The 26197-nt window shown below is 44.4% G+C and overlaps 1 protein-coding gene across 5 annotated transcripts in view; it reads right to left on the bottom strand.

Moving 5' to 3' along the window:
* Positions 1-26197, bottom strand: part of SLC1A2 (solute carrier family 1 member 2) — a 140133-nt gene that overhangs the window by 45506 nt on the left and 68430 nt on the right. For 4 of the 5 annotated variants that reach the window (XM_032488458.1, XM_032488460.1, XM_032488457.1 and 1 more), the window contains 3 exons: positions 5604-5743; positions 3842-3994; positions 1763-2013 (listed from right to left, as the gene is read on the bottom strand). In XM_032488458.1, coding sequence (XP_032344349.1) covers positions 1763-2013; positions 3842-3994; positions 5604-5743 — 544 coding nt within the window. Of the gene's footprint in view, positions 1-1762; positions 2014-3841; positions 3995-5603; positions 5744-22610; positions 22631-26197 lie in introns of those variants that run through there. The other variant, XM_014568037.2, reaches the window with a different exon arrangement.

Genomic DNA, 26197 nt, shown 5'->3' on the forward strand with positions numbered 1-26197 from the left:
ACTAAATACTTTTCAACCTCCACAAGCCTATGCCTCTGGTTGCCCTGGGCAGCAACATGCAGAGATTGTCCATCCACCAGACAGGTCACCAAGTGTGAGCATTGCCACCACAAAAGCTCACCCCTAGACCAGAGCAACAGCTGCAGTGCCTGCCTGCTTCTTGGCTCCACCTTACTGACTCAGACAGAAGGGTCTCCTTCCTGCATGGAGCATGGTGATCATGACCAGGCACTGGAGGGAGGCCCAAATCTGTCCCTCCCTCCTCCCTTTCATGCTACCCCACCCCCAGTCTCCTGCCAGCTCAGCCTCCAGCAGCTACAGTTCCAGCACGATCTTTCCAAAATGTTAAGAATAGACTTGGCACCCAGTTGTGTCTATCACTCCAAATCAAGCAAATTCATCTTTCTGAGCAGACTGGCTGACGGACAGCTGCATTATATAGAGAGGGTACCAGTCAGCACCCCCTCCCTAGCCTGTTTCTGTTCATTCTTCATCCAACTTCCCTGTCTGGAATGTTTCCTTTAATACAGCGTCGTGCTGTCAGTGCCTCCGAAGTGGCTTTGGAAATCAGAGGACATACCCCAACACACAGTAAACTGGGCTCTGCAGTGGTTGGCAACAGCATTTTGGGGACAGCTAGGAATGCAGACTTTTCCCCTCTGTGATCTGTTCCCTAAATTTCTCCTTCTGTGATTCCCTGGAAATGGCTGAAGGTGTTTCCTTGGGTCTAGCTTGCTTCCTACAGGGCTAATGGGAACTGAGGTGTATCCTAGCCTAAGCTGGCCTTGGGTCTAGACAACAAGCCGGTGAGTGAGGCCTGGGCAGCTGACTCAGTGGTTCCACTCAGCAGAATCAACTGGTCTTTAAAGTCACATGTTACAAAAATCGATATGCCTGTATGCAATCAATATACATTGCTACGAATTCTGCAGGGTCGCTTTTGGCAACATACAGAAAATAATTCAAAATATCAAACTCTTTGGCAGGACATTTTCACTCTGAGGAGTTTATCCTTCAGAAATATTACACAATAATGAAAAAGAAAAAGGGGATGCTAAAACACTGTTAAATGAAAAAGCAAGGTGCAACACGGTATGTGGAATGCAGTCCCATTCGGGTTGAATTGTTTCCAAGATTATGCACATGTACCCACAGGTATGTGACAAAGAAAAAATACAGGAGGAAACACGGGTAGCTCTAGGGAAGGGAAGTGGGGACTTGAATTTTTACTTTATGTGCATCTATAATCTTTAAACTTCCCACAGTCCTCACGTATCACCCAGAATTTGACAAGTACCGGATTCCTGGGCCCACTCTGGAGATTCAGATGCGTGTGTATGTGTATTTTTAAATGTACCGCATGTGGTTTTGCTATGCTGCTAAGATCCAGAACCACTGGGTACTCTAGAGGGTTGTGGGCAAGGGTGATAAAAATGTGTTCTTGGATGACACAGAGACAAAAACCAAAAAGAATAAAAAGAGACCAAAAAAAAAAAAAAAAGAAGAAGAAGAAGAAGAAGAAGAAGAAGAAGAAAGCTCCGAAAGCAAAATGCTACTGAGGGTTCTGCAAAGAAGGAAAGGTTAAAAACCAAACAAAACTACTCCGGTCCTGAGATCCTGCCCCATATGACCTCATACAATTCCTAGGCAGAGATAATTTAATATTAAGAAAACGGCTCCCCAGAGCTGATTTGTTGAAACAGTCTCTAAGTTATCACCTTCGTGAGTTGGGAGAAGTGAAAATGTCAGAACTCTGAGTTACCTGCTGAAAACAGGCTTGGACAAGGTTTTCAGGGAAGAGGTTTCGAATAAGGTCCAGAAAGGCATCCAGGCTGGACACTTCATCATTCTTCTTCCCAGGCCCCAGCTGCTTCTTGAGTTTGGGGTTCCCTGGGTGGATAGCCAAGACCAGGATGACCCCCAGCACCGCGGCGATGATGGTGGTGGACATGTAATACACCATAGCCCTGGTGCCTAAGCGGCCACTGGCTTTAGCATCCAGGCCCGACAACCCTGGATGGAAAACAAATCCAGAAGGATTAGCTCTATTGTTTTCCTGTTAACTGCCCATCTCTGCCCACCTATAAGCAACCCTTGGCTTTGTACTACTCAGATGCATTCACAGTAATTTAACCTCCTTCTACTGACTATTTGGTCCATTCCACATTTTACAAGTCAATTTTCCAAGGATATTTATGAGATTTCTACAGAACTAGGAAGAGTTGGAGATCATCTGGTTCAGAGTTTATAAGCTGGTCAGTGACTACATTTTGTTAGTCTGCAATAGTGAGTTACAGTTGAATGCTATATTCAATTTTTAATTCTGAGATTATGTCCTTTCCTTTCTTTATAAACTGGTAGACTGGTACATGCTAGGTTGGTTGGTTTGTTTCTTTGTTTCTTTTAATGTCTTCACTTAGGAAAATAGAAAGCTGGCAGCCCTATGTATTCAAAAGACATTTGAATACATTACTTGGTCATGAAATCAAGAGTCTGGAAAAGTGATCCAGCACTGCCCTCTCCTTCCCCTGAGGTGAAACTTGATGGAGACCACATTTGTGGACCTCCCAGAGGGATGGGAGAACACTTGCATAAAACACCCAGCGTAGTGGGCACTTCATCTATATTTCAGGAGCTTCTGGGATTGTTAGAGGAAATTCCAAGCAAGTCACAAAAACTCCAGCTTTCACTGGGTTTTTTTCCAGTAGTTTCTTCAATTTTTCTACTTCCTGGTTTCAGTTCCTGCTTTTACGAGACCGAGAGATTGCAGTCCTTTCTGGGTATCAGTCTTTTTTGTCGTGGGGGAGGAAGTTATTGATGTTAATTTATCTGAATGAAGCTGACCCATATATGACCCACTTGTAAGAACCTAAAGTCTACTTCTAGCCAACGGGAGTGAGATTTCCTCACCAGCGTGGCCAACGTACAATCTGATACACAGGCATGGAGAATGTTTTCTCTGGTTTGAAAATGATCATTTAAAGTGAAACATAGCTTCACTCACTCTGGGGCTGAATGATAAGAACTTCCTGACACTGAGTCCCAGCTCTTTCTCTCACTGGGTTCACTGGTCAACCAGCTATGAGATGCTAGAACAATCTGACTTAGCATCTGAGTCTCCTGGAGTTACCAGAGTTTCACTACCTTCGTAAGGTGGACAGTCCAGAGGGACAGCTTTCTCAAGGCCACTGACCCTGTTGACACCCAGATATAAACCAAAGCCCAGCTTCTGATCCTTAACTCAGGGCTTGGTCTCTAAACTACAATTCCTACCCTGTTTGAAAAATATTATCTGATGAAAAGGAAACTACCAGTGTAAGCTCAGTGAGGGGAAAAATTCTTTCAGCTAAAACAACCAAAAACAAATGAACATGATCTATATATTGAGGGTAACATTCTTCTGAAAAACTCAAAGGCTTGCCTATCTAGGATCTCATTTATGTTTAATACCCACTTCCCTCTGCACACAAATAGTAAAGAGAAAATTTCCTTTTCTATTTCTTATCATGATTTGTCAGTTTCTGAACAAAATACAATTTAGAAAATGAGAAAAGTAGACATCAAGAATTAAAATCACTACTGATAAGATACCTTTTAATGTGTGGTTATTTCCTTTTCATCTTTTGTTGCTAGACAGACAGATGGACTGACTATAATAGACGGCAAACTCTTTTTTTTTTTAAGGGTTGATTATCCCAATTTTAGAGACAGGAAAACCAAGGCTCTGAAGTGAAGTGATACAGACCATCACAGTCATTCATTCAACCAAACTGAGATTCTACAATCCATCCAAAAGCTGGAGCAGCATGATCCTGGCCAGGCGCCAGAGAGGTGACCTTACCTGTGATTAAACTAGAGATGATTAGAGGGAGAATGAGCATTTTTAGCATCCTCATGAGTATATCCCCTGGGAAGGCTATTAACATAACCACATCAGGGTGGATAGGAGATGCCAAGCGAAGAAGCCCTCCACATACTGCCCCCAGGATGACACCTACAAGGAAAGGGGAAAATCTGAAGTTATTGTTTGCCCTCATCAAATGAATAGCTCTAGGGACTTAGCTCAGTGACGTCAACCTTTCTCATACTTCTCCATTATCAGATGTGAAAACATTTTGTACCACCAACTATTCTAAAAGACAGCATTGGAAGAGTCAAAGAGAGCCTCCTCAATGGTTATGGGAGTTTATGAGAATTACAACACAGCAACTTGACTCTGACTTCTTTGAGGATGTTGTCCACTTGCAGAGGCAGAGACTGTCAGTAAAAATAATCCACAGTGCCAGATACCGCTTCTCCTCCCTAGGCTGGCCACGTGACATGGTGTCTGATGTATTTCTTCCCTTTTTAACTGAATACCAGATAAAAGGAACATTTAATTGACCAAGCTGGGGTGGGTTTTCTTTTTCCTTCTATTTTCTTTGACTTCCAATAATTTCCCCATGACTCATCCTCGAGAAGATTTGTCTTTGACTTCTATGCCCTTGTACACAATCTTTAGACTTGTTGAGCTCATGGGGGATCAAGGAGGGTCATAAAACATATAATTTGGGAGGAAACCATTTGGGCAGAGACGCTGGCAGGAGCCCTTCACTTTGCACACTCAGGGATTGCACCAGAATACACTGGATTTCTCCATACCGGCAGCCAACATAAACCACCTTTGGAAACCATAAATTGGGTCATAGCACGACGGGTGTAAGGGAGGGACAGAGGTCCCAGGTATATGGCTACAGTGTTAATGCTAGAGATGCTGCAGGAATAATATGGCCGAAAGCCTGATCTTTTTTCCTTCTATGGGAGAAAAACACACTTCTTCAAAACCTATGATGAGTGAAATTTGCTTCTGGGGAGAGTAACCCTTGGAAAACCCTACCAGAACTGTGGTTTTCTTTTATTAAGTGAACTGAGCTGGGGCAAGTTCCCAGGCCTGACTCTAGCCCACTGACATCCAAGCTGACTGACTTAAAGGAGAAGCCACGGAACAGAAGACATGCGCATGTGCATGTGGGTAGGGAGATGGCTCTTTGCTGCTTCTGTGTGTGGCCTGGTGATATCTGAGGAATCAGGAGGGGACTGGGAAAGGAAGTGATGTGGTTGTCACTCCAAGAAACTGCAGTTTTCCCCATTTTCATAAATAAACCCTGGTTGAAAACCCAATAAGAACTCTGTATGGACAGTCACACAAAAGGACCACCATAGCCTGACTGAGGCCTGAGGCAGGGGAGTAAGGCTTTCCAGGTGGGGCAGATCGAGCCTTCCACACTGATCCCATTAACTCATGTGCTGAATGAATCTAAGTTGATGAGGTGCTTAAAGAAGGTTAGACCTTGGGAGCCCTCTTTGTGGGGGTTTTGGCGACGGTTGCCTCTCTCTGGATGCAGGTATTTCTCTAAATGGGTACACTGACCCTCTGCTTTGGAATCACCTAGGTTTGTTAAGATTCCAGGATCTCACTGCAAACGGCCCAAAGCAGAGTTTCCGTGAGCAGGGCGTGGGAACCTGCATGCTAACATGCCCATGGGAAACAGACATGCATATGGACACCCGAGAACCCCTAGAATCCCAAGGAGGGAAACAAATGGCTGGCACTGGTCTCCTACCAAACACAGTCAGCGTGAGCAGGAGGTTCTTCCCCAGCTTGTCGCACAAGCGCAGCCCCAGATGCCGGTGCTTCGGCTCCTCCGAGCTGAGGTGGCTGTCGTGCATCCGGACTTCCACCTGCTTGGGCATGTTGTTGGCACTAAAACAGAAGTGAAGGCTATGGTTAAAGCCCGCTGGGCACTTCCCCTCTGCAGTTTGAGGGGCTCAGGTAGCAGGAGGCAAAACAGCCCTCCCTAGGCACAACTGGGAATCTGGGACCAATGACAGGAAAATTAAAAACCAGAGCATCTCAAGGTACCCTGAATTCCAGTTGGCCTAGAAGCAGGACACTAGGACACACGGAACGCCCACATGCCAAGTGCTTTTATCCCCAGCATCTTGGATCATCTCAGAAAAGGCATCCCACAGGCAGTGGAGCATTTTTCCAAGAGTTGCCCACCAAGGTAACCCCCGAGGCAAGTATCCCCACTCCATTTTACAAAGAGTAACCTGCCTGGGGTCACAGGGCTAAAAGGAATGGAGATTCAAACCCACATATGTCTGGCTGCAAAACCTGAGCCCTTTCATTCTTATATCAACAGCAAAAAGATGACCTCTGAATAATGGTCAGGACTTTTGAATAAGGTCAGGAGAGTCACGGCTTAAGTCATACTAAGTTAAAATGCCTCTGAGCTCAAGCCTTCCCCTTCCTGGACACAGAAAAGCCATAAATGCTGGCAGTCCAAGTTTTACCTTCCTTTTGGAAAAGATGGTTTATCTAGTTTTTTAAAAAAATTTCAATCCACTGTCGTTTTTAAAAGGTCACTTGCGTTATCAGGACACAGCTAAGCTGCCCAAGAATCACGCTATTCAGCATCAAAAAAGTATGACTTTAAGAAGCATGTGATTGCCTTCATCTGTAGATGTACCCCAGCCCTCTTCCAGATAAACCTCATGTGAACCCAAGCTGTGCGAAGACTGCCAATGGAGCCCTTGCCAGGATAATGAGTCCACTGCCTCTTTTTCCAGCTTTGTCATTTCCCAGGCCAATAAGATTTCAAGTTTAAACTTGGGGACTGACACAGGGAGGCCAATTTTTCACTTTGACATCTTGGAAGGTTTTTCTCAGCTGCCATTTACAATCACTATCATGTGATAAACAAACAGAAGTCTTCAACAACCAGAAAGACAAGCCACAATCTCTGAATAAATGACAGTGCCTTCCAAGATAGGCGGGTGTCAGCTTCACCCAGATATTCTCACCACAGACTGAAGACACCTTCCTGTGGAACCAGCACCAATTTGCGGATGATTTGCAATCACTGTTTTGTGGTTTGGAATCACTGGTTATAATGGAAATAGCATGGGTTTGGGAATCAGAGTGTGGGATTCAAGTCATGTACTCCGTCACTCGCTCGCTGTGTGGCGTGTAGGAAGAAGGGCTCAAGTCTACCTTGTGGGAGGTGAATGATGATGCTATGGGACTGGCCTGGCACCTGGCACAGGTAGCTCCTTTCTCCAAGGAAGACAGAGAGACAATACCCATCAAGTTCACAATAAGGGTGACATTTAACTTTGGGGACCTACCCAGTGGCACCATCATTCTTTAAAGATACCAAGCTTAGCTTCCAGAGCGTCCGAGTCAAGACCAGGGACCCAATACAACTACTTACTTTTTCATAATAGCCTGTTTAAGAAACTTGCTTCCAAAATGTTTTAAAATTGGGAATCACGCTGCATGGTCTGGTGGCATACCCAGATGAAAACTTTAGTCAAAATACAAGCTTCTCAGTCTCCCCTTAATAAGGCCTAATTTTCTACTCATCTAGTTTGGGGCAACCTGTATCTGGAAGACGTAAGCGTTAATGATCACTCAGACCATCTGAAAAAGAAAACAGGGCATGAAGCTCACGGCAAGCAGATAGGGCCTTTCTGATCTGTGGGCAGCAACTACCACTTCCTCTCATCTCCGAGTGAAACAGACGGAAAAGTCCTTTTTACAACACAGCAGGGGAAAATGATCAAAATGATCTTCTTAACATGGATAGACCATATTCCTATACTTGCATTAGGATCTTTTCGTATTTTTAACATTCCTCCAGCCAGTAATCTGAAGCTCTGGACCAGGAAATCAAAACAAAGAACGGAGGTCGTACGTGCTCTGAAATGGTGAATGCACCCATTAGCCAGCCGGCAGCAAAGCTCTGTTACCCCCTTGAGATTGTAACCCCCTGCCTTCTGCTTCATTTGAAGCCCTCCTGCCACTGAAGTTAGAATCAGGCACATGGTAGGTATTTAAGTGAGACATTCCGGCAAGATCCATATGATGTAATGAAAAGTGTCAGGCATCAAGAAAGCCACGTCCATGTGAAAACATACAAATATTAAGTTAACTACACATCCGACTCAGCAGTGTGGTCGGAAGCCTGTTGGCCACACTTCTTAGTTGCACAAAACTGCCGTATGTTTAATGGTTTGTTTTTTAGGCCATGATAAAATGTCCCCAAAGCCTTGAACCAAAACAGCCACATCGAAGTGGCAGCATCAAAATGTCATGAACCCACAAGTATTTATTGAGAGAATGCCTGTGACTCGGCCTCTTGGAATAAAGTGTTCCAGGCTCAGAGGAGTCCCTAACATCCACACATAGAAGATTATTTTTAAGGTCCATCCGGGCCTCGGTGTGCCTCTGGGGACACAGGGAGTCCCCTAAGAACTCTTTGTAAAGATCTCAGACCAGTCTAAGTGACCACTGCATCCCCCAGAACACAAAGAGAGTCTGAAATGGAGAATATTATAGAACATAACATTAAATATAATAAACATAACATAACATAATATAGAGCTGTTTCTAAGCTTTCTATATCTTCAGAAGAACAGATACAGTTTTTTTTGTTTTATTCTTACCATTTCCAATTATCTTTATTCCTTCCTATAGTTCTAAGAGTTTTTTTCCTTTTAATTTTATTAAGATATAACTGACACACATCACTGTATATGTTTAAGGTATACAGCATGAAGATTTTACATACAGCCCACAGTGATTATCACAGCAAGTTTAGAAAACACCCATAAACTCGTAGAGGTACAAAATTAAACAAAATGAAAAACAAATTGTTCTTGTGACAAGAACTCTCAGGATTTACTCTCTTAACAACTTTCATATATAACATTCAGCAGTATTAATTCTATTTATCATGTTGTACATCACATCCCGAGATTACATTACATTTGAACAGAAATCTTGGAGGAATGAGGGATCTCCTAAGTGAATCATGCGACTTGTCCAGAGCTTAGCAAATAAATGGAATATACATTATTTGAAAATCTGTTTACCCAAACTAGAGCCTGAAGCTCGCATCAGATGCAACCACGTGTTGGTTTTTAGCATGAGCACTGGTTCAAATGAATGTCAAGGCAGTAGTGCTGGGTCCCATTACCATTATGAATATGGTGGAGTTTCAGTGACCATCCTAGCCCCCAGCAAGAGAAATGGATACCAGGGAGAGGTGAGCTGGGCACAGGAGAAAGGCCACAACAGCTTACAGATTTGCATCCCTGGCAATGCACAAAAAGGGCAAGACCTGATCTGGGTAAGTCCACTGGATGAACACAGGAAGTTATCTCAAGTGTGCACACATCCCCTTACTAATACTCCCTTCTTGCAACTTGTGGCTATGCAGGCAGAACCAAGCAATAAGGACTTTGAAAGCCCAGGTGCAGCTTGTTATACCAAACCCATCAGGCCTGATGCTCTCTCTCCCACAGTGTTCACCACCTCTATTTCTACATGAGCGCCTTCTGGAAGGAAAATTTAGCAACACAATTCCTTAACACTGGAAGGTTCCATGAGCCAGCTCTGCCAGATCACTCTCCATTGCTCAACAAAGTAAGGCCATGTGATGGGACTGCTGTTTGGATGATTAAAATCTTGAACAATGAGCCTATAATTTCCTTCAGCCTTAGCCTTTCCATTGAATTACTTAAATAGCTGTTAATTTTGCAGTTGCTGCCCTGTTCTTCCTCACGCAAATCCACGTGAGTCCTGTTTCAAAGGCAAGTTCAGCTTATCCAGCAAAACATCCCTTGTGACTCCAAAGAGAATGTGTAATGGGGCTTGTGCAATGTTTGAAATTCTTCTCAGAATCTGCTTTTCATTTGCATTTGAGTTCCCTTGCTCTGCCAAGAACCTCTAAAAACAGGCTCATCAGATGTGGCACTGGATTCAGATTTCCTGCCTGCACACTTCAGTGTCGCCTTATCTGGCACCAAATTAGTTTTTCCTCCTTCACTGGTTCAATGAGGTGACAACAGAATGTTCCCCAGGGAACCAAAAAGCAATTGGTGTGTTTTTGCCTGGAGGATGTGAAGTCTGTCACGGGCATCACTCATCCAACCCTCTGCTGCCCAAGTCCAAAGACCTCAGCAGGCACAGAAGAGATAGTGTCCGGAAATTGCCCTCATGAGGGACACTCACTCAGTCAGACCCTTAAGAATAGAAATAGCGTTTGTTGAGGGGGCTTTCCGCCAAGGTGGTCGGAAAAGAATGCCGGAAATACCAGAGATGTTGGCTCTGAGCACCACAAAGTGATGATTACAGCTGTGGCTGTCCCACATCTGGGATTTCCCTGGCTCCCTGAAGAACACCACCCCTGCAGGGAAAGGGACTGGAACTCTAAAACAGCAGGGAATTTCCAACAACCAGTCCCTCCACCCTCGCTAGATCCTGTAAGACCTGCTTTAACCATGCTGAGGATGCTCTCCGACCAAGAAGGCAGACTCTCTCTCTGACAGCTACTGCATCCTCGTCGAGCCAGTGGATGAATGGATCCTAGAGGTTCACAGCCTCCGAATCTTCAGTCCCTCTTTCTGTTCACTCTGTCCATTTCCTAGGTCCCAAAAACACTTCCTGGAAAGGTCCTGCCAGTGAACTCCAGACTTCATAAATGAATCACCCTAAGCTTCTTCTTGAATACCAGAGGGTCTGGCTAAAGAATGCAGTTTACAGTTATCCTGAATCATGACAGGACTGGACCTGCCAATAGACAATGAGATGGACAGTCAGGAGGTCTGGGTTCTAACGCCAGGGCTGCCGTCGGTGCCAGAAAAAGCACAAATATTAAATGGATGGAAAGTTACTTGACGATAATCAACAGACTGAAGAGTAAAGTGCTATGAAATGAGAAAAACACACTCTTATTACAAGATACCAATGGGGTTTGTGTATCGATTTGGGCAGATTTTTATTTTTTAGGTCCTAGGCTCTTAACATGTAAAATAAGAGTGTTGGATTAGAAATTCTTTAACATTCTAAAATTCTGTGATTTTCTAATTCTCCTGGGATGGGGGTGTGTGGTGGTATTAATAGCCTTCAGTTCCAGAGATGCAGTTTCCATTCTGTTCTATCCAGGACTGAATAAGCTTAGAGTTTATGGGTGATTTAGCAACAAGAGACAAACCAGGAATAACAGTAACAACCATTTCTTTATGTCTTTACCTTTGTTTTTACATGTCCTATCACTTCTACAAAAGCATGTTTTTCTAGTACTACTAAAGCTGAGTTAGGGGTCAAATTCAGTATACAGTTCAGACACAGGCATCTTCTTAATCCCCCACCCACGCCTGCCCAATTCTCTGTCCGGACTCCTAAGGTGTGCAAGTCAGTGCCGTGAGAATATAGTTAAGCAGGTGCACCAGGGCTGGGACCAGCCAACTGCCAAATTCACCACTGAATCATTGAAAGGCCACCTGCATCATTCACCGTCAACTCCGTGGAACTGGACAGGAGGCATTCAGAAACATCCAAGATGAAAAATTGAGAGAAAGGAATCTTTTCCCCATACCACTTCCCAAGGGACCCAAACTGGCTAATGACATGAATGGCAAATATACAGTCAGTTGGGGCTTTTGGGTGTCCTCAAAAAAAGAAATAGTAGGAGAGAAGAAAGACGAAATTGTGAAGGAATAAATAAAAATAGCATTCGTTTTGCTGAGAACCATCAGCTCTGATTAGCAGCAGCCAGAAGGCACCTTAGTGGAATAGAATTACACAATTACGTGGTCATCAGATTCTTGGTTAAAATCTAATTTTCCAGCTATGCCTGGGAGAGGGCATTTATTTAATCTCTTGGACAATTAACACTACACTCATTATAGAGCTTCAATAAGACAATACTTATGAAAGCATCGAGAGTATTTAACATATAATTGATATTAAATTTTAGTTTCTTTGTCTTGAATGCTTAAAATGGTGCAGAATCACCATTAAGATAGTTTAGTTACAGTTGAGTTAGTAAACCACTTTGGTAACAAATGGTACTTGTGCTTTTCTGGAGGGGGTAATTAGGTTTATTTATTTATGATTTTTTTGATGGAGGTACCGGGTATTGAACCCAGGACCTCATGCATGCTAAGCACTGCACTCTACCACTGAGCTATCATCTCCCCGCCAGTACTTGGGCTTTTTACAAAAAGAAAGTCCCAGAGGGGCCAAAGTGGGTGGGAGCCTGGGAAGTTCCCACTGCTGTAAGAGTCCACACTGTGGAATGGACTGGACAACCTCTCCGAGAGCACCAGGAGTACCACCCCGAGTACAGAACCTCTGGACTTTTGTGAGGTCCTCCCCAGGGTAGAGACTTAAGTCAGCCTTGACCCAACGGAATTGCCCAATTTCAGAAAGTTTCACCACCTAGAACAGAAGTACGACACCAGGGAACAGTGAACCTCCACGCCTGACTGAGAGACTGGGATGGGGTACTCGATCATCCCAAATTGGGAAGCCCTTCTAAAAATAAAGATTGCACCATGGCCTAGGAATACACTTGCCACTCAGTCCCCAGACGCACGTCAATTCTGATGAAACTGCTACCCCTGCTGGTTCATGGAACAACATGAAAATATATTGGAAAACTTCACATAACTCCAAGAATTTGGAGGCAATTCGTGGGGCATGCACTCTGGGTCTGAGCCACAGGGAACTTGGCTCCAAGTCCAGCTTGCTTGATGCAAACTGCTTCTTCCAGCTAAAATGTCCTCCGTACCCTACTCTCCAACCCAGCCTTCATAGACTTCTAACTTCTATTTCTTCTTCAAAACTCAATTCACATATGACTTCCATCAGGAGGCCTCTGTTGACTCCCAAGTTTGCTTTTTAGATGCTCCCCCTGCAGCTTACCTGTGCTTACTTCTCTGAAGGTATTCATTACAATCTACTTGTCTGATTTCCCCACTAGAATATAAACTCTTTGGAGGCAAGGTCTTGACTTACTTGACTATCTTCCTCACACTCAGCATGATCCCTGGCATGGAGCAGATGCTCAATTATTGTATGTTGAAGAAATGAAAGAATGAATGAATGGGCAACTAGACAAAAAAAAACAGATTCCAGGTACAGGTTCTGTGAAGCACTGTTTTAGAGGGTAGTGTTCCAAAAGACTAGAAAATTTGAGGAGAGACAAGAGCAAAAGCACACCCACCCAAATTAGAAAAACAGTGGGTAGCAGGAAGGGGCAGGTCAGCACCACCCAGGGCTGGCCCCTCCCCGCTGGTGGTCTGGACCCAGCTGACCCGCCCAAGCACGGCGGCCCCACTGCTCCCAGCACTCGGGGAAAGATGGAGCCATGAACCAATCTGGGCTCAGCTAACTAGGCCGTGAAGCCCTGAAGGGAAACTGATGGGACACAGGGAGACGCCTTAGGACCCAACAGCCAAGATCAACATCCCTAAATCTAGCTCCTCTGAAATGTGATCCTTCAACTAAAGAGCCTGGGCATGCATTCCCTTCCCAGGAGTCAATGGGATTCTGATTTTGAGGAGATCTCTTGATTAAGAGAGCTCTGGATTTGGCCCTGAGGCCTGGGAATTCTTCTTCTGGCCCCACAAGCTTCCTAAACTGAGCCTTCCCAATCAGCCCCCAAGACAGAGGAGTGGCTGGGGTGTTGGCTAAGTGGCCTGATTAGCTACAGCGCCTCAGGTACCAGCAGAGACTGGGCAAGGCGTCCAGGAGCTGAGACTTTCTGGGTATTGGTCACACCTCACAACTGCTTTTCTTCAATGCAGTCCTCTCCCTTCTTAAACATAGCAGTCTGTCCGTGTGCCTTCTCTCTCCTTTCAGACCAAGCAGCCAACCTTGCAACACAGTGTCAGTTCCGAGCAAGGAGACAAGCCACCATCATGACCACGCAAATGGTCAGGTTTCCCAGGGCTCACATGTGAAACACGATGCTGTGCTTTGTGGGTGATGCTTCTCCAGAAACTTCCTTAAAGTTTCTCCAGAAGTCTTCACAGTCACTCACTTCTGGCTCCCAGAGGCCTTGAAATTTCCTCCTGGAGAGAGACTTGTCCCTCTGTATCCCAGCAGGAGACCAGACTAGAGCCAGAAATCCAGGGGAAGGCATGCATTCACTGACACCGTGGTATGAAGGAGTGTCTCGCACCTCTCCCTAAGGGCAGGACCTGCCAGGGGAGACCCCTGCACAGGAGTCCTGGCCAGAACCACACCCAGAAGCCAAATAAAAGGAGGAGAGGCCAGGACACTGGACATAAACTTTGCCAACTAGACACTGTTGCCTCCGTCAGTTCTGAAGTCAGCTGTGTTCAAAAGTCTGTGGCCTCAACAGGGTTTCTTAAATTCTAGAAATTCTCCTTTCCTTTCTACTTTGCTGTTTCATCTGGATGCTAGCTTCACATGTGTGCTCAATTTGTGAAAATTAATCAAGTTGGTTACTTAAGATTTGTGTGCTCTTTCTGTATGCACATTAGACTTGAAAATATGCAAGCAAACTTAATTATGGTGTTAGAAATAAATATATATTACATTTCCAGCTTGAGCCCCAAATGGCTGATCCAATACTGATGGATTTGCCAACAACAACAACAAAAAAAAAAAACAGGCACTAATTTGACCCCCAAAACACCTTATACTTGGGGAACATGTAGAGGTCTCCTTCAGATGAGACAAAAGCAGCAGCCCTTCGGGGTAGCCCAGGTGAAGAGAGTGATCTCACGGCCAAAATAAAACAAGTTCCTGGTCTTTATCTGCCTCTACTTTTCCATGCCCATAACTGCACAGTAGTCTCACATATGGTTTATCTTCCATAAGAAGACTCCTGGCAGTCTCTTCTCTTTGTGTGTTCATCTTTTAAATTGTAAACCATAACCAACATTTTGTCTGTTGAACTTACAAACACGTAAGTTAATAATAACTTAACATTTGCATAGTTCACAAAATATTTTCACATCCATTAACTTCTTTCATCTTCATCACACCCCTGAGGGGAAAGGAATGATTCCATCTTAGAAAAGGAGATTCTGAAACTCGCCCAAACTCAGAAGCAGAAGAGCTGGGACTTGAACCCAGGGGTTCGCAACCAGAATCAAACTTGTGTGGTCCTCTGCCTTCAAGTCCAGGGTCCTTTGGTACATCCTTTCTAGGGATGTTTGCAGCAGAGTGATGGACACATTAAAACATCCATCTCTGCCCAGGCACTAGCAACTTATGGGACATAAAGTCCTAGCTCCTGGAGAAGGAAAACAGAAAGAAGGGTGTGCCCCCGGGTGAGGGGAAAGGCAACGTGAGCTCTGGGAAGCCATCACCTGTTGCCTGCCTTGGACTATCCATGCTCCTGGACCCCTGGCCTCAGGTGTACCATCGTGGGAAGTAGCATCCACTGAACTGGCTCCTCCCCTCAGGCAACCACAGCGCCCAGCAAGCACCTGCTGGTGTGAAATACCTCGAGGGGTCACTCCAGCTCCCATTCTTCACCAGGAAGAACTCTTCACCTCAGAGGGACTCATTCTCACAGTAACCTCAGGAGGTAAATGCTACTGTTACCTATCTTTACTGAAGGGGAAATTGAGGCGGGGATGGTTAGATGATTTGACCAGTGTCATAGCTGGTAGGTAGTAGAGTCTGGATTTGAACCAGGCAGTCCTGAACCTGAAGAGCAGGTCAGCCCTTTCTCTCTCTCCAACACTGGAAAATCTGCTCTTTATATTAGGTAATTTTGTGCTAACAATAAACATTGACACTCATCCTTTGGCCAAGAGAATGGTTTTGCTTTGGGGGAGCAAAGTCCAGAAAGAAGGCCAATCCCTAATCTAAACCAGAGCCTGATGTAGGAACCAAACACAATCCTCACAGAATCCTAGAATTTCAAGCCTGAATCCTAGAATTTCAGGACTTGAGAAGCTTTCGGTCTTCCCTCAAACTTGGACAAATGATTATTTGGTCCATAGGCCCCAGATCTGTCTCTGGATCACCTTGGATCTCCAAAACACAAGAACCTACTCATGGATGCTTATAGCAGCTTTATTCATAATTGTCAAAACTGGGAAGCAACCAAGATGCCCTTGGGTAGGTGACTGGATAAATAAACTGAGATACATTCAGACAAGAGAATATTATTCAGAGCTAATATAAAGGAAATGCGCTATCAAGCAATGAAAAGACATGGAGGAGTCTTAAATGCATGTTACTAAGCGAAAGAAGCCAATGTGAAAGGGCCACATGCTGTGTGACTCCAGCTATATGGCATTCTGGGAAAGGCAAACTACGGAGACAGTAAAAAGCTGAGTGTTTGCCAGGGGTAGGGGTGAAAACACAGAGCACAGGGGATTTTTAGGCCAGTAAAACTACTCTGTATGAGACTATACTGGTAGATACCTGTCATTGTATATTTCTCTAAACCCATAAAACGTACACCACCAAGAGTGACCCCTAATGTAATCTATGGGCTTTGGGTGACAATGACGTGTCAATGTAGGTTCATCGACTGTAACCAATGTACCACTCTGGTGGGGGATGTGGACAATGCGGGAGGCTGTGCATGTGCAGGGAAAGGGGTATGTGGGAACTCTCCATCTTTGCTGCTCTATTTTGCTGTGAACCTGAAACTGTAAAGTTTCTAAAAACTTTAACTTTGTATAAACTTTAAAAAAAAATTAAGCCTACTTTAGAAAAATACAGATCTCTAAGCCCCCATCCCTAAATATCCCAATTCAGCACATCGGGGTGGGTCCTAGACCTCCGGACCTTTTAAAAAGCACCCAGGTGGCTTTGCTGATGTCAGTCCACGTGCTGACGCCTAGTCAAGGCTCGGACAGAGGCAGTGAAGGCGGGCCTGTTACATCGCACATCTCACCATGTTGCTATCGGACAGCTTTGACTATTGCAAAGTTCTTTCTTTACAGTGAGCCTAAATCTGTTTCCCTGTGGCTTCTACCCACTGGTTACTTTTCTACCCTGTGGAGTCATTTAATAATAATAATAGTCAGCACCAGGCAAGGGACCAAACACTTTATCTCACTGATTCCTTGAAACGCTTTCATGGGGTAGATATTACTGTTGTTCCTTCTTTACAGATGAAAAGCTGGACATCAGAGAGGTGAGGTCATTTGCCCAAAGCCACCAGCTGGTGGGTGGCTGAGCTGGGATGGGAACCCAGCTCTTCCTGTGGAAGGTGCATGCTCTTAAACAGAACACACTTAGAGCACACGAAGCTTGACTCCCACTCCGTCCACCAGCCTTCCAGGCACATGAAGGCAGCTGTCTTCTCTGGCCAGAGTTTTCTCTTTCTCTAGTTCCTCACCATCCTGGTTACAGCATCCCAAACCGCTTATACTCTCCTACAATGTGCCTCCGAGAGTATGGCCCTCCGGTGGGGTCTGACCACATCCCTGCTCCCTGAGCTGGTCAACCAGGTTGTGGCAGGCAACCAAGCAAGCCTGAAGAATTAGGAAAAATAAAATAAAACAAAGCAGGAGTGAAAATACTCAATTTAAATATAGGTGACAATCCGGTCTGCTCTTTAAGGCAACTAGCAGATCTTAAGTGCTAGGATAAAATATGGTAATAGGGGTTGCGTAAGATCTACAGTGTTCCTTGAAATGAGTTCCCCGGACTCCAGGACATCCTGGGACTTTATGTTAACACAGGCATGGCAGGTTTTCTTGCCATGGGCAATCCTGCCTCCTTCCTCTACCCACCCATCTGCCCTAAGGTCACAGTCGGCTCACACTCAGCCCATTGTCCCTTACTTGAGAACAGAGCCAACTCCACAATCCATTACAGAGTAATCACTATTGTTGTAGGAGGAGAAGGGGAAGAGGTTTTACATCACATACCACCCAGCAAACACGTAATAAAATTTCATTGTAAGCTCTTTGTTCTTCTCCTCCCCTCCCCAGTTCCTCACTCTCAATTTCGATAGTCCACTGAGCGAAACACAAGCCTGATGGATAGTCCAACAGCCACCCAGCTGTGGTTCCTCAAGTGCGCCAATTGGAGTGGGTCACTTTCCCATCCCTACACAGCTTATCAGGACTCTCAAAGAGGACTCTTTCCAGCCACTAAGAAAATACGACCTTTTCTTATATTTTCATACCCAGAATAACGGAGAGAAGTCACGGAACCCATTTGCTCCTTTAGGCAAATACTCCTTTTCTTTACTGCTAAGTTCAGTAAGCAGTAACTTTAACGATGTGATAGTAATGATTTGGGAATCGATTCTAAAAGCCTCTTTTAATTTGCAGTGATAAATGCCAGTAAACTGTTAAATCATTTAAGTGTTTCTCCACTAAACATCAATGCTCTTTGTTTCCACCTTGTTATTGAAAAGTACTAAAGGGGTTTTGTCACCTTCCTGACTTAGTAATTAAGTCTAAGAAACATGATCAAACTTCAGTGACACAGGCAAGCTTTTCCACTTGGAGAGTGTTGCAAGAAATGCCACATAAAGTTTTGAGGTGTTAGTCCACACGACCATTTGTCCCCTGAATGTCACTTTTTCCCTATCCTTCTCCCTTTCAGTCTATGAAAGCACTTATAAACTCAGGAGTAACACACAGTTGTTGTTACTGGTTTTTTTTTTTTTTTTTAATTTGAATTATTTGACAAGTTTTAAAAGCTAGTAGATTTCCACACCAAAAATCCAAATTTCTTCCATCTTTTAAAGTACTAGAAAAACCTAGCTCTCCTCAAACCTACATTCCTGAGTGGCAACAATCGGCTAAAACTGAGAAGTGATTGTCCTTTTGACAGACATGGATTTTCCAGTCTGCCACAGTCCCCACCAGTCCCTATTGCTCCCTGACATCAAGGCCAAATGTCAAATACCATTTGTCATCATGCTTGCACAGCTGTTTTTCTGAAAGAAGTGTTAACAGGAGGGTAAACTTGCTCCCCATTTCATTACACACCTGCCTGACTCTTGTTAATTTAGCAGGCCCTGTCCCATTTCGTTTCATCATTGTATAGATGGGGGCTTTCCGTGTGGGCTTAAATAAAATCCCCAAGCAAGAAATGAATATTTACTGGCCAGGCTACAAAGTAGGCAGAGTGTGGTTTAAAGTGAATCATATTGTTACTAAAGATGTCACATAACTTACAACTTTGAGCCAGGTCTCCCCGGGGACAAGTGTGAAAACATACAAGCAAGTGACCTGTGCCCTCACCTTCTCTGAGAGCAGCTAGAGACAATACAGGAGGAACAATCAAAGTCAGGCTAGCAGGCTCCCAAGGGTGGAGTAGGGTTTTCATTATATTCTCTGCAAGTTTCCTTGTTATGAACGGCCCCAGGATTAGAACTCTCTAGAGTAATGATTCAGCATGTGCTAAAATGCTGAGAATGACTTCAGCTGTTTTTTTTTTTTTTAACAAGTCTACAGTGAGGGGTGCGGTGTGCAGATTTGGTAATTTGGACTCCATCCTGAGCAGTCCGGCTGGACAGCAATTATTTGCAGCATCTTTTAAGACAGATATTTTATACAATATGAGAAGTGATAGTCATTTTAGAGATGAAGAAGCAAGATTTAGTAACTCGCCGGCTGTCAAATAGCTAGGAAAGGGCAGAGCTGGAAATCATAACCCGATCTGTGTTCATTCAAAACCCAGTCCTTTTTCTTCACAACATGGCAGCTGCAAGAACCTGGAACTTCAAGATGAGAAGAACATTCTTAGATATTCCTTTAGTTACTGCATCATAGACTTGACCTTGAATTGTTTCAGGTAGAGTGTGTGTGTGTGTGTGTGTGTGTGTGTGTGTGTGTAAGGGATTATTGTTTGCATTTTGTTTTATTTTGCCATTCTGAAGTACTCTTTTCATCCTCCAGTCTTTACCAACACACCCAACCTCAACCTCATAACTCATAAATCTTCTGAAACATCTATAAAACTGAGTTACTGAAAGCTACATTCCCCAGTTTGTTGAGTATATAGGGGGCTTGAGGCCAAATTCTTTCAAGCTTCAGCCATGGAAACAGGAGTTGAAAAACCCAGGGAGCATTATGAAGTCACCGGGAAGTCATTAGCAAGGTCCCAGCGCTCCTACAGCTGGCATTCCCTCCTCAGCACTTGCTCTCAGACCACGCTGATGATCCAGACCCAACGAAGGTCATTTGGCTTAATTCTATGACCAGAGGAAATGCTCAGAAAAGGCTTTTTAATTTGAGATTTTCCTCTGAATGATGAAAAGCCTCATTTTTTTGGAGAAAGGAAGATGGTCTGTCATGAGCTAGCAATAGGCTCCTAGAAATAATGTAACAAATGTGGTGCAGTGTCTGATTTCCCCCCCGAGAAGGCATTGATGAAAAGAGGTTTCCTGGCATTCCCTACCCAGCTCCCTTTGAAGGTGACCAGAGAGGTAAGTTCCTCAATTGCATGCTATTGAATAAATAGTCCCTTTCACTCACTGGACTTGGTTATCAGTAATCATGCTGCTTACACTGCTATGATCAAAAGAGCATCCCAGCTCTGTGGCAAGTGACTTCCCTTGGTTGGTCCTCAGAAGTCTATCAGGGGAGACTATTATTATCCCGCTTTTATAGACAAGGGAAGTGGCATGCCGAAAATCACCCACTGAGCAGCAGAACCACAGGGCTAAACCTAACCTTCATCTGTCCAACTCTAAAGCTCAAGGTTTTAAGGACTGCCTTCAAGCAACTGGGCAGCCAATTCGAACACTCCATCCTTTGGTCTGCTTTTTATAGCCAACCAGGGCTTAGAGCAGGAGGCAGCAAATCATGGCCTACCAAATGGACCACAAAGCATAAAATGTTTACTCTCTGACCTTTTACAGAAAAATGTTTGCTGACCCTTGGCTTCAAGGAATGGTAAACCAAATCCCAAATGTTCCATTCTGTTTACTGAGGCCTCTGTAGTGCATGAGACCAGAAGATTCTATGACGTGTTTTTGATTTATGAAAAACTTCCTTTCATTGATTTATGTAAATGACAATGAGTAATGACAGATGGAAATAAATTTGTGAAAAAAAGAAGAAAAAGCCAAAGAGCCATGGTTCTATAATATCCACCTTCTGGATCACTGCAGGATTACTGGTTAATCAAAACCCACAGAGGGCTTTGCCAGTCATGAAGAATTTGCCCAGAGGATTTGGCCCTCTCAGCGTAGATAAAAGTGCCCATGGGCCTCTCTCTGTCCATGTTGATGGGGACTTCAGGAGAACCCATTCATCAACATAAAGCTGATAGAAACTAGATGTTTGGGTGGCTACCAGCATGCTAAGCCAATAGAAATAGTGACAAAGAAGGTAGAAAGTAAGGCAATGAGTAACTCTTCATTTTATTCATTGTTTTCAAAAGTAGCAAGAGGTGTTTGGTAATCTTCGTGTAAAACAGATATCTGAGTCATCCCAACAGCAGGGAGTTCTTCTGAGTCATAAAACACATGCTGGTCCAGAATGAAGTCTTTCCACTGGCTCAAGAATGTGCCAAGAATTGTAGCAGTACTAAATCACCATACTACCTGTTTGGATCCCCAGAATCAATGAATGTTTATGGTCTGACTCCACCTCTGTTTTCAAATGAACTAGGTGTCTACAGGGTAGAGTGCTTCAAGACTGCAGAAGGGCCAGAGGTAACAACTGCAAATTCCGAAATTGCCTCTAGTTTGCTGTGTGTAAACTTGCGCATGCGTCGTCTCTGGTCTCAGCCTTCCATTCATCTCTAAAATGAGGCATTTGCATCGGACACCTCTGTAGTGCGTTCCAGCTCTATGAGTATGTGGAGTGAAATTCCACGAACAGTGTAGAAACAATCCTGGAATGCACTGCTGACATACTACTCACAATTCATTATGTCTCATTATCCAATTGGTGTTATTATATTTATTGTCAATGTTATCACTGCCGTTATCCTTACAGCCTAAAGAATAATCATAGCCAACATTTGTTAAGCAGTTTGTACATGCAGATGTCATTTGCTGATGTCTCTGGAACGTGTGGGAGAAGAAGATTCTGTGCATTCTACCTTTTAGACCAGGAGTCAGCAAACACTAGCTGCGGACCAAATCCAGCCCACTGCCTGTTTTTATAAATAAAGTTTTATCAGAACACAGCCAGGCCCATCACTGACCTGTTGTCTATGGTTGCTTTTGAACTATAAGGGCAGAGTTGAGTAGTTGTAGCAGAAACCCTAAAATATTTGTTACATGGCCCTTTATAGAAAAAAATTGCTGACCGCCTCATTTAGCCCTTACAGACCTGCTGTTCTTGCCTACCAGGTATCCCGTGACTACTTTTTGGTTCTGGCCTCTTGACTTCCCCTAGGGCACCTCCCCTCATAAGCCTGTGGTTTGGGTGCAGCAGACCCACTGCCCGTCTCAGACCTGATGAATCTAGATACTCCATCCCCATGACTACAATGATTCAGGGGTGGGAATGTGAGATTCAGTCCTAAGACTTTTCTTGGAAATAGTGGGAAGGAGAAGCTCTTTTTCTCCCCCTGAGGTTTCTGAGCTGGTAGGATGCAAGTCCACAGCTAACAAGACACTGCATGGAAACGAACTGCCTGTGTTTGAAGCAAAAGGGAAATGCAGAAAGAACGAGCCCTAATGATAAGATTTTAGCCTCTGGATCCAGCTCTGCCTGAAGCTACCTCTAGACTTTTTCAGCTAATAAGCCAATACATTCACACGTGTCAAAAGTCAGATGAAGTCAGGCTTCCATCACTTACAACTGAAACAAAACAGCCCTTTGAAACAGACATCATTATTTTACCGACTAAGACTTACCTGCCCAAAGTTACATAGCTAGTGATTGGCAGACGGCAGGAGCCAGCACCCAGGTCTACATTGAGTTCTATGAGATGAGAGAACCAGCATCTAGAACTTTCCAGAAGATGAGGTTAGGTTAGGACAGAAACAGAACCAACAGGTTATTCTCCTGTCTTGAAAGAGAGAACCTTCCAAACCACATCTCTGCTCTCTAGAGGGCGGTTCTTTGGGGACCACCCTGTTTTCTACTTGTGACTACCCCATGACAAGGCCCAGTAGAGCCCTGGCTTCTCGTGTGGTCACTCAGAGGAAGTTACAGTAAAAGGTAGCCATTTCTCAGCCCTTCATTCTTGCCATTCTTAACTGGAGCTGGGGAAAAGAATCTGCTGGGGAGAAAACCGACCTCCTTCTGCTGGAGCATCCAGTTGCCCAGCATTCATCATATATAAACAGGTAGCGTGGATGTAGGAAGCAGGATTCTAAGTCAGGACCCTTTCTGGGCAAGGTCTGAGTCAAGGTCTGAAGCCTGGATTCCATGAACTCTCACCCACCTGGAACTATCCATCCCACAGGGCATTGAAGGGGAGACAAATATGAGGCCCCAACATATGCCTCTCTGGCATGAGGATTATTTTGAGTTGAAGGCAACCAAGACCCAACAGTCTCAGGAAAAGCTTTTTAATGTCCCCCCTTCACTGCCTAAAAGAATTCAGAAAGGAGTCTTGTATCTCTGGGAGAAAGCTATTACCAGAGATAACTTTTTCATTTGAGAGGTGTAACTGCACAGCAGGGCAAATGTGTGTTTACCAAGTATCTGCCTTTCCTCTCTTCCTGTGAATTGCCTTCCTTCCCTTAGAAGCCCCGGGCCACTATTCCTTTCCTTAGCTCAGGATATGTAAGCACATAGGTATATATAAGCCTCGATTGCCTGGCTGTGCTTGGGTCTCATATCTTTGTGGACTTCCTGTACATACGTGCATAAGTAATTAAATTTGTTTTTCTCCTGTTACTCTTTTTATTGCATAGGGGTCTCAGCCAAGAACCTAGAAGAGTAGAGGGGAAATAATTTTTCCTCCCGCTACAGCATCTTCTTATCCTCTGCTTTGAAGAGAAGGATAGACTCTAGGTGAAGCACACTGCAGGGTATGGAAACACAATCTCTCAGAGAGTCTCTGGTTGGTGTGGGACTCGGGACTACCCCTTCCCCAGCCGGAGGACTTCAGAATGAGGGCTGGACCTCAGACAGGCATCCCAGGGGACACACAAGACCTTCTGTCAGGGATATGCTGATCCCAACACACCAAACCAAGAGGAGAGAACAAATTTGAGAATTTCAAATGATTTTCAACCACCAGAGTGAAGCATACGTTGAATGGAAGGATGGATGGATGGACAGATGGATGATTAGATAGACAGAAGAATATACACATTTGTTACCGTATACACAAAGGTTACAGATAACGATTCTGGAGCATCACAGGACACTGTTAATAGTGGTGGCCTCAGAGGAGAAGAACGAGGAAATGGGCATCTCAGATGAGAGGGAGACTCACTGATCACTGCCTCCTCAGCACAATTTGAATGTTTCGCCATAAGTTTATCACTTTTTCAAAGTAAGGGTTAAAAGTAAGAGGGAATTACCGAGAAGATGTGTAATGACAACCCGCTCTAGTTTCATCTCCCAATGACTCTAAAAGCTAAATGACCAGAACCCCGTTTCCTCAGGCTTCCTGGCGAAGCTTTTTCTTCAAGGCTTTGAGATATTGGCCCTTGTAAGACATTCACCCTGGAATGATGTGATCTCTTCTCCAGGTCACTTTCCCGAGCAGAGAGAAAAGAAGCAATGGGACCGGGCTCGTGACAGGCAAACATGTGACAAGGGACCTGCTGCTCTGGGGTCTGCCCTGGCTCCACAGGAAAGGGGAAGGCAGGCATTAGGGGGCCAAAGTTTCAGCCGCAAAGAACTCCAGTCCACCTGGGCACAGCCAGGTCCAGGAAGGGTATCCCTGGCACAGAGATCGAAGATCTGGCCTCAGCCTGGCCCTCAAGGTACTCAAAGGCCTCAGAATGGTCTGAGCTTCCTACTAGTTTTACATCAGTGGGCAAAGTTCGGCTTCAAGAAAACAGGACATGAAACAGAGCTGTTCAGCATGATTCTGAATCACTTATGCCCCCCGACACATATACACACACAGACACACACAGACACACACGAACACAGACACAGACACAGACACACACACACACACACACACACACACTCACACATAGGCGTATCCTATAGGAAGAACCTGGGTCTGGCTTTACAGCCCAGGGCAGGCGTCTCCAGCCGTCTGATCCTCATCCACCCACTATCATCCCGAAAGCCTCAGTCTCCTTAGAAGGAAAGAGGATTGCAGAGAAGATTAAATTAGCTACAGTAACTTCTGCTAAGTGTCTACCACAGAACAGCAGTACTGTCCTTTCTCCTTTCCCCATTCCCCTTGGGCTATTTCAGAAATAACAAAACACTTTTTCAAGAATTGGCTGAAAAGAGACAACAGAAACCCCTGGCAAAATGAAGTTCAGACTTCTTAGAAAACCCTGCAGATGCTCCAGTGAGACGCTGATCTCTGACCTCTTATGTAACCAGTTACATAAGGGGCATCTTATTCCCCCAAAGTGCCCTCTCGGATTATGATGCGCTGGCTAAGGGCAAAAGGAAATTACGTAAGCGTAATCCTGGGAAATCGGCAAACAAAGCAGGGACCAATTCAAGAAGCAAACCAGCAGTGTGTTACAGTGAATCTCTTGGAGGCCAGAAACTTCCAAATGTCTTTAAACACAGGTAGAGTACCTTTGGTTGATAGTAGCAGGGAGAATTGTCGAGATACTTTTTAAATGGTACATCAGGGCGCCAAATAATCTGAATAGAGGCTGGGACTGTGACAGAGCAGGGTCTTGAAAGTCACCTGCGGCTCTAGCTTGCGTATTAACCTCTTAATTGCTGCATTTCAGGGAGGTCCAGGGCAAGGGGGCAAAGAGGCAGGGGAGGAGAGGGTGAATGGATATTTTAGGTCCAGGCACTCTACCAACAAGCATGAAAGTATTTTAGTATTTTAACGACCCACTGCATGTCAGACCTGGAGGAGAAGCATTTCTGAAATGGTCCTATTAATGAAAATATTTGAAAACCATGTTAAAAACCCACCAATACAGGGAGCATCACAAGCAACAGACATAAAGATTCTCAACCACCTTAGAAATTGGGGAAGAGCAACTGAAAACAATTTTACATGTCAAATTGACACAACGTTTTTTAAAGTTATAATATCTGTGATTGGCAAGGACATGGGACATTGAATGTCAGAGTCTAGACTGGTAAGCTGGGGTGGAGGGAGTGTTGATGTGGTAGTTTGTACCAAAATTAAAAGGATGCAATACTCTTTGACCCCCTTCAAAAACATTTTTTATTAATATCTGTGCCAGACAAACATGTCTGTGCACAAAGATGTATGTTGTTTGCAGAATTGTTTGTAACAGTAAAACCTGAGAAGTAATCTAAATTTCATCAATTTGAATAAATTCTGATACACTTCGATGCAATGGAAGACTATGTGCAGGTT

Source organism: Camelus ferus, chromosome 10, assembly GCF_009834535.1.
Source record: "Camelus ferus isolate YT-003-E chromosome 10, BCGSAC_Cfer_1.0, whole genome shotgun sequence".
Classification (NCBI taxonomy): Eukaryota; Metazoa; Chordata; class Mammalia; order Artiodactyla; family Camelidae; genus Camelus; species Camelus ferus.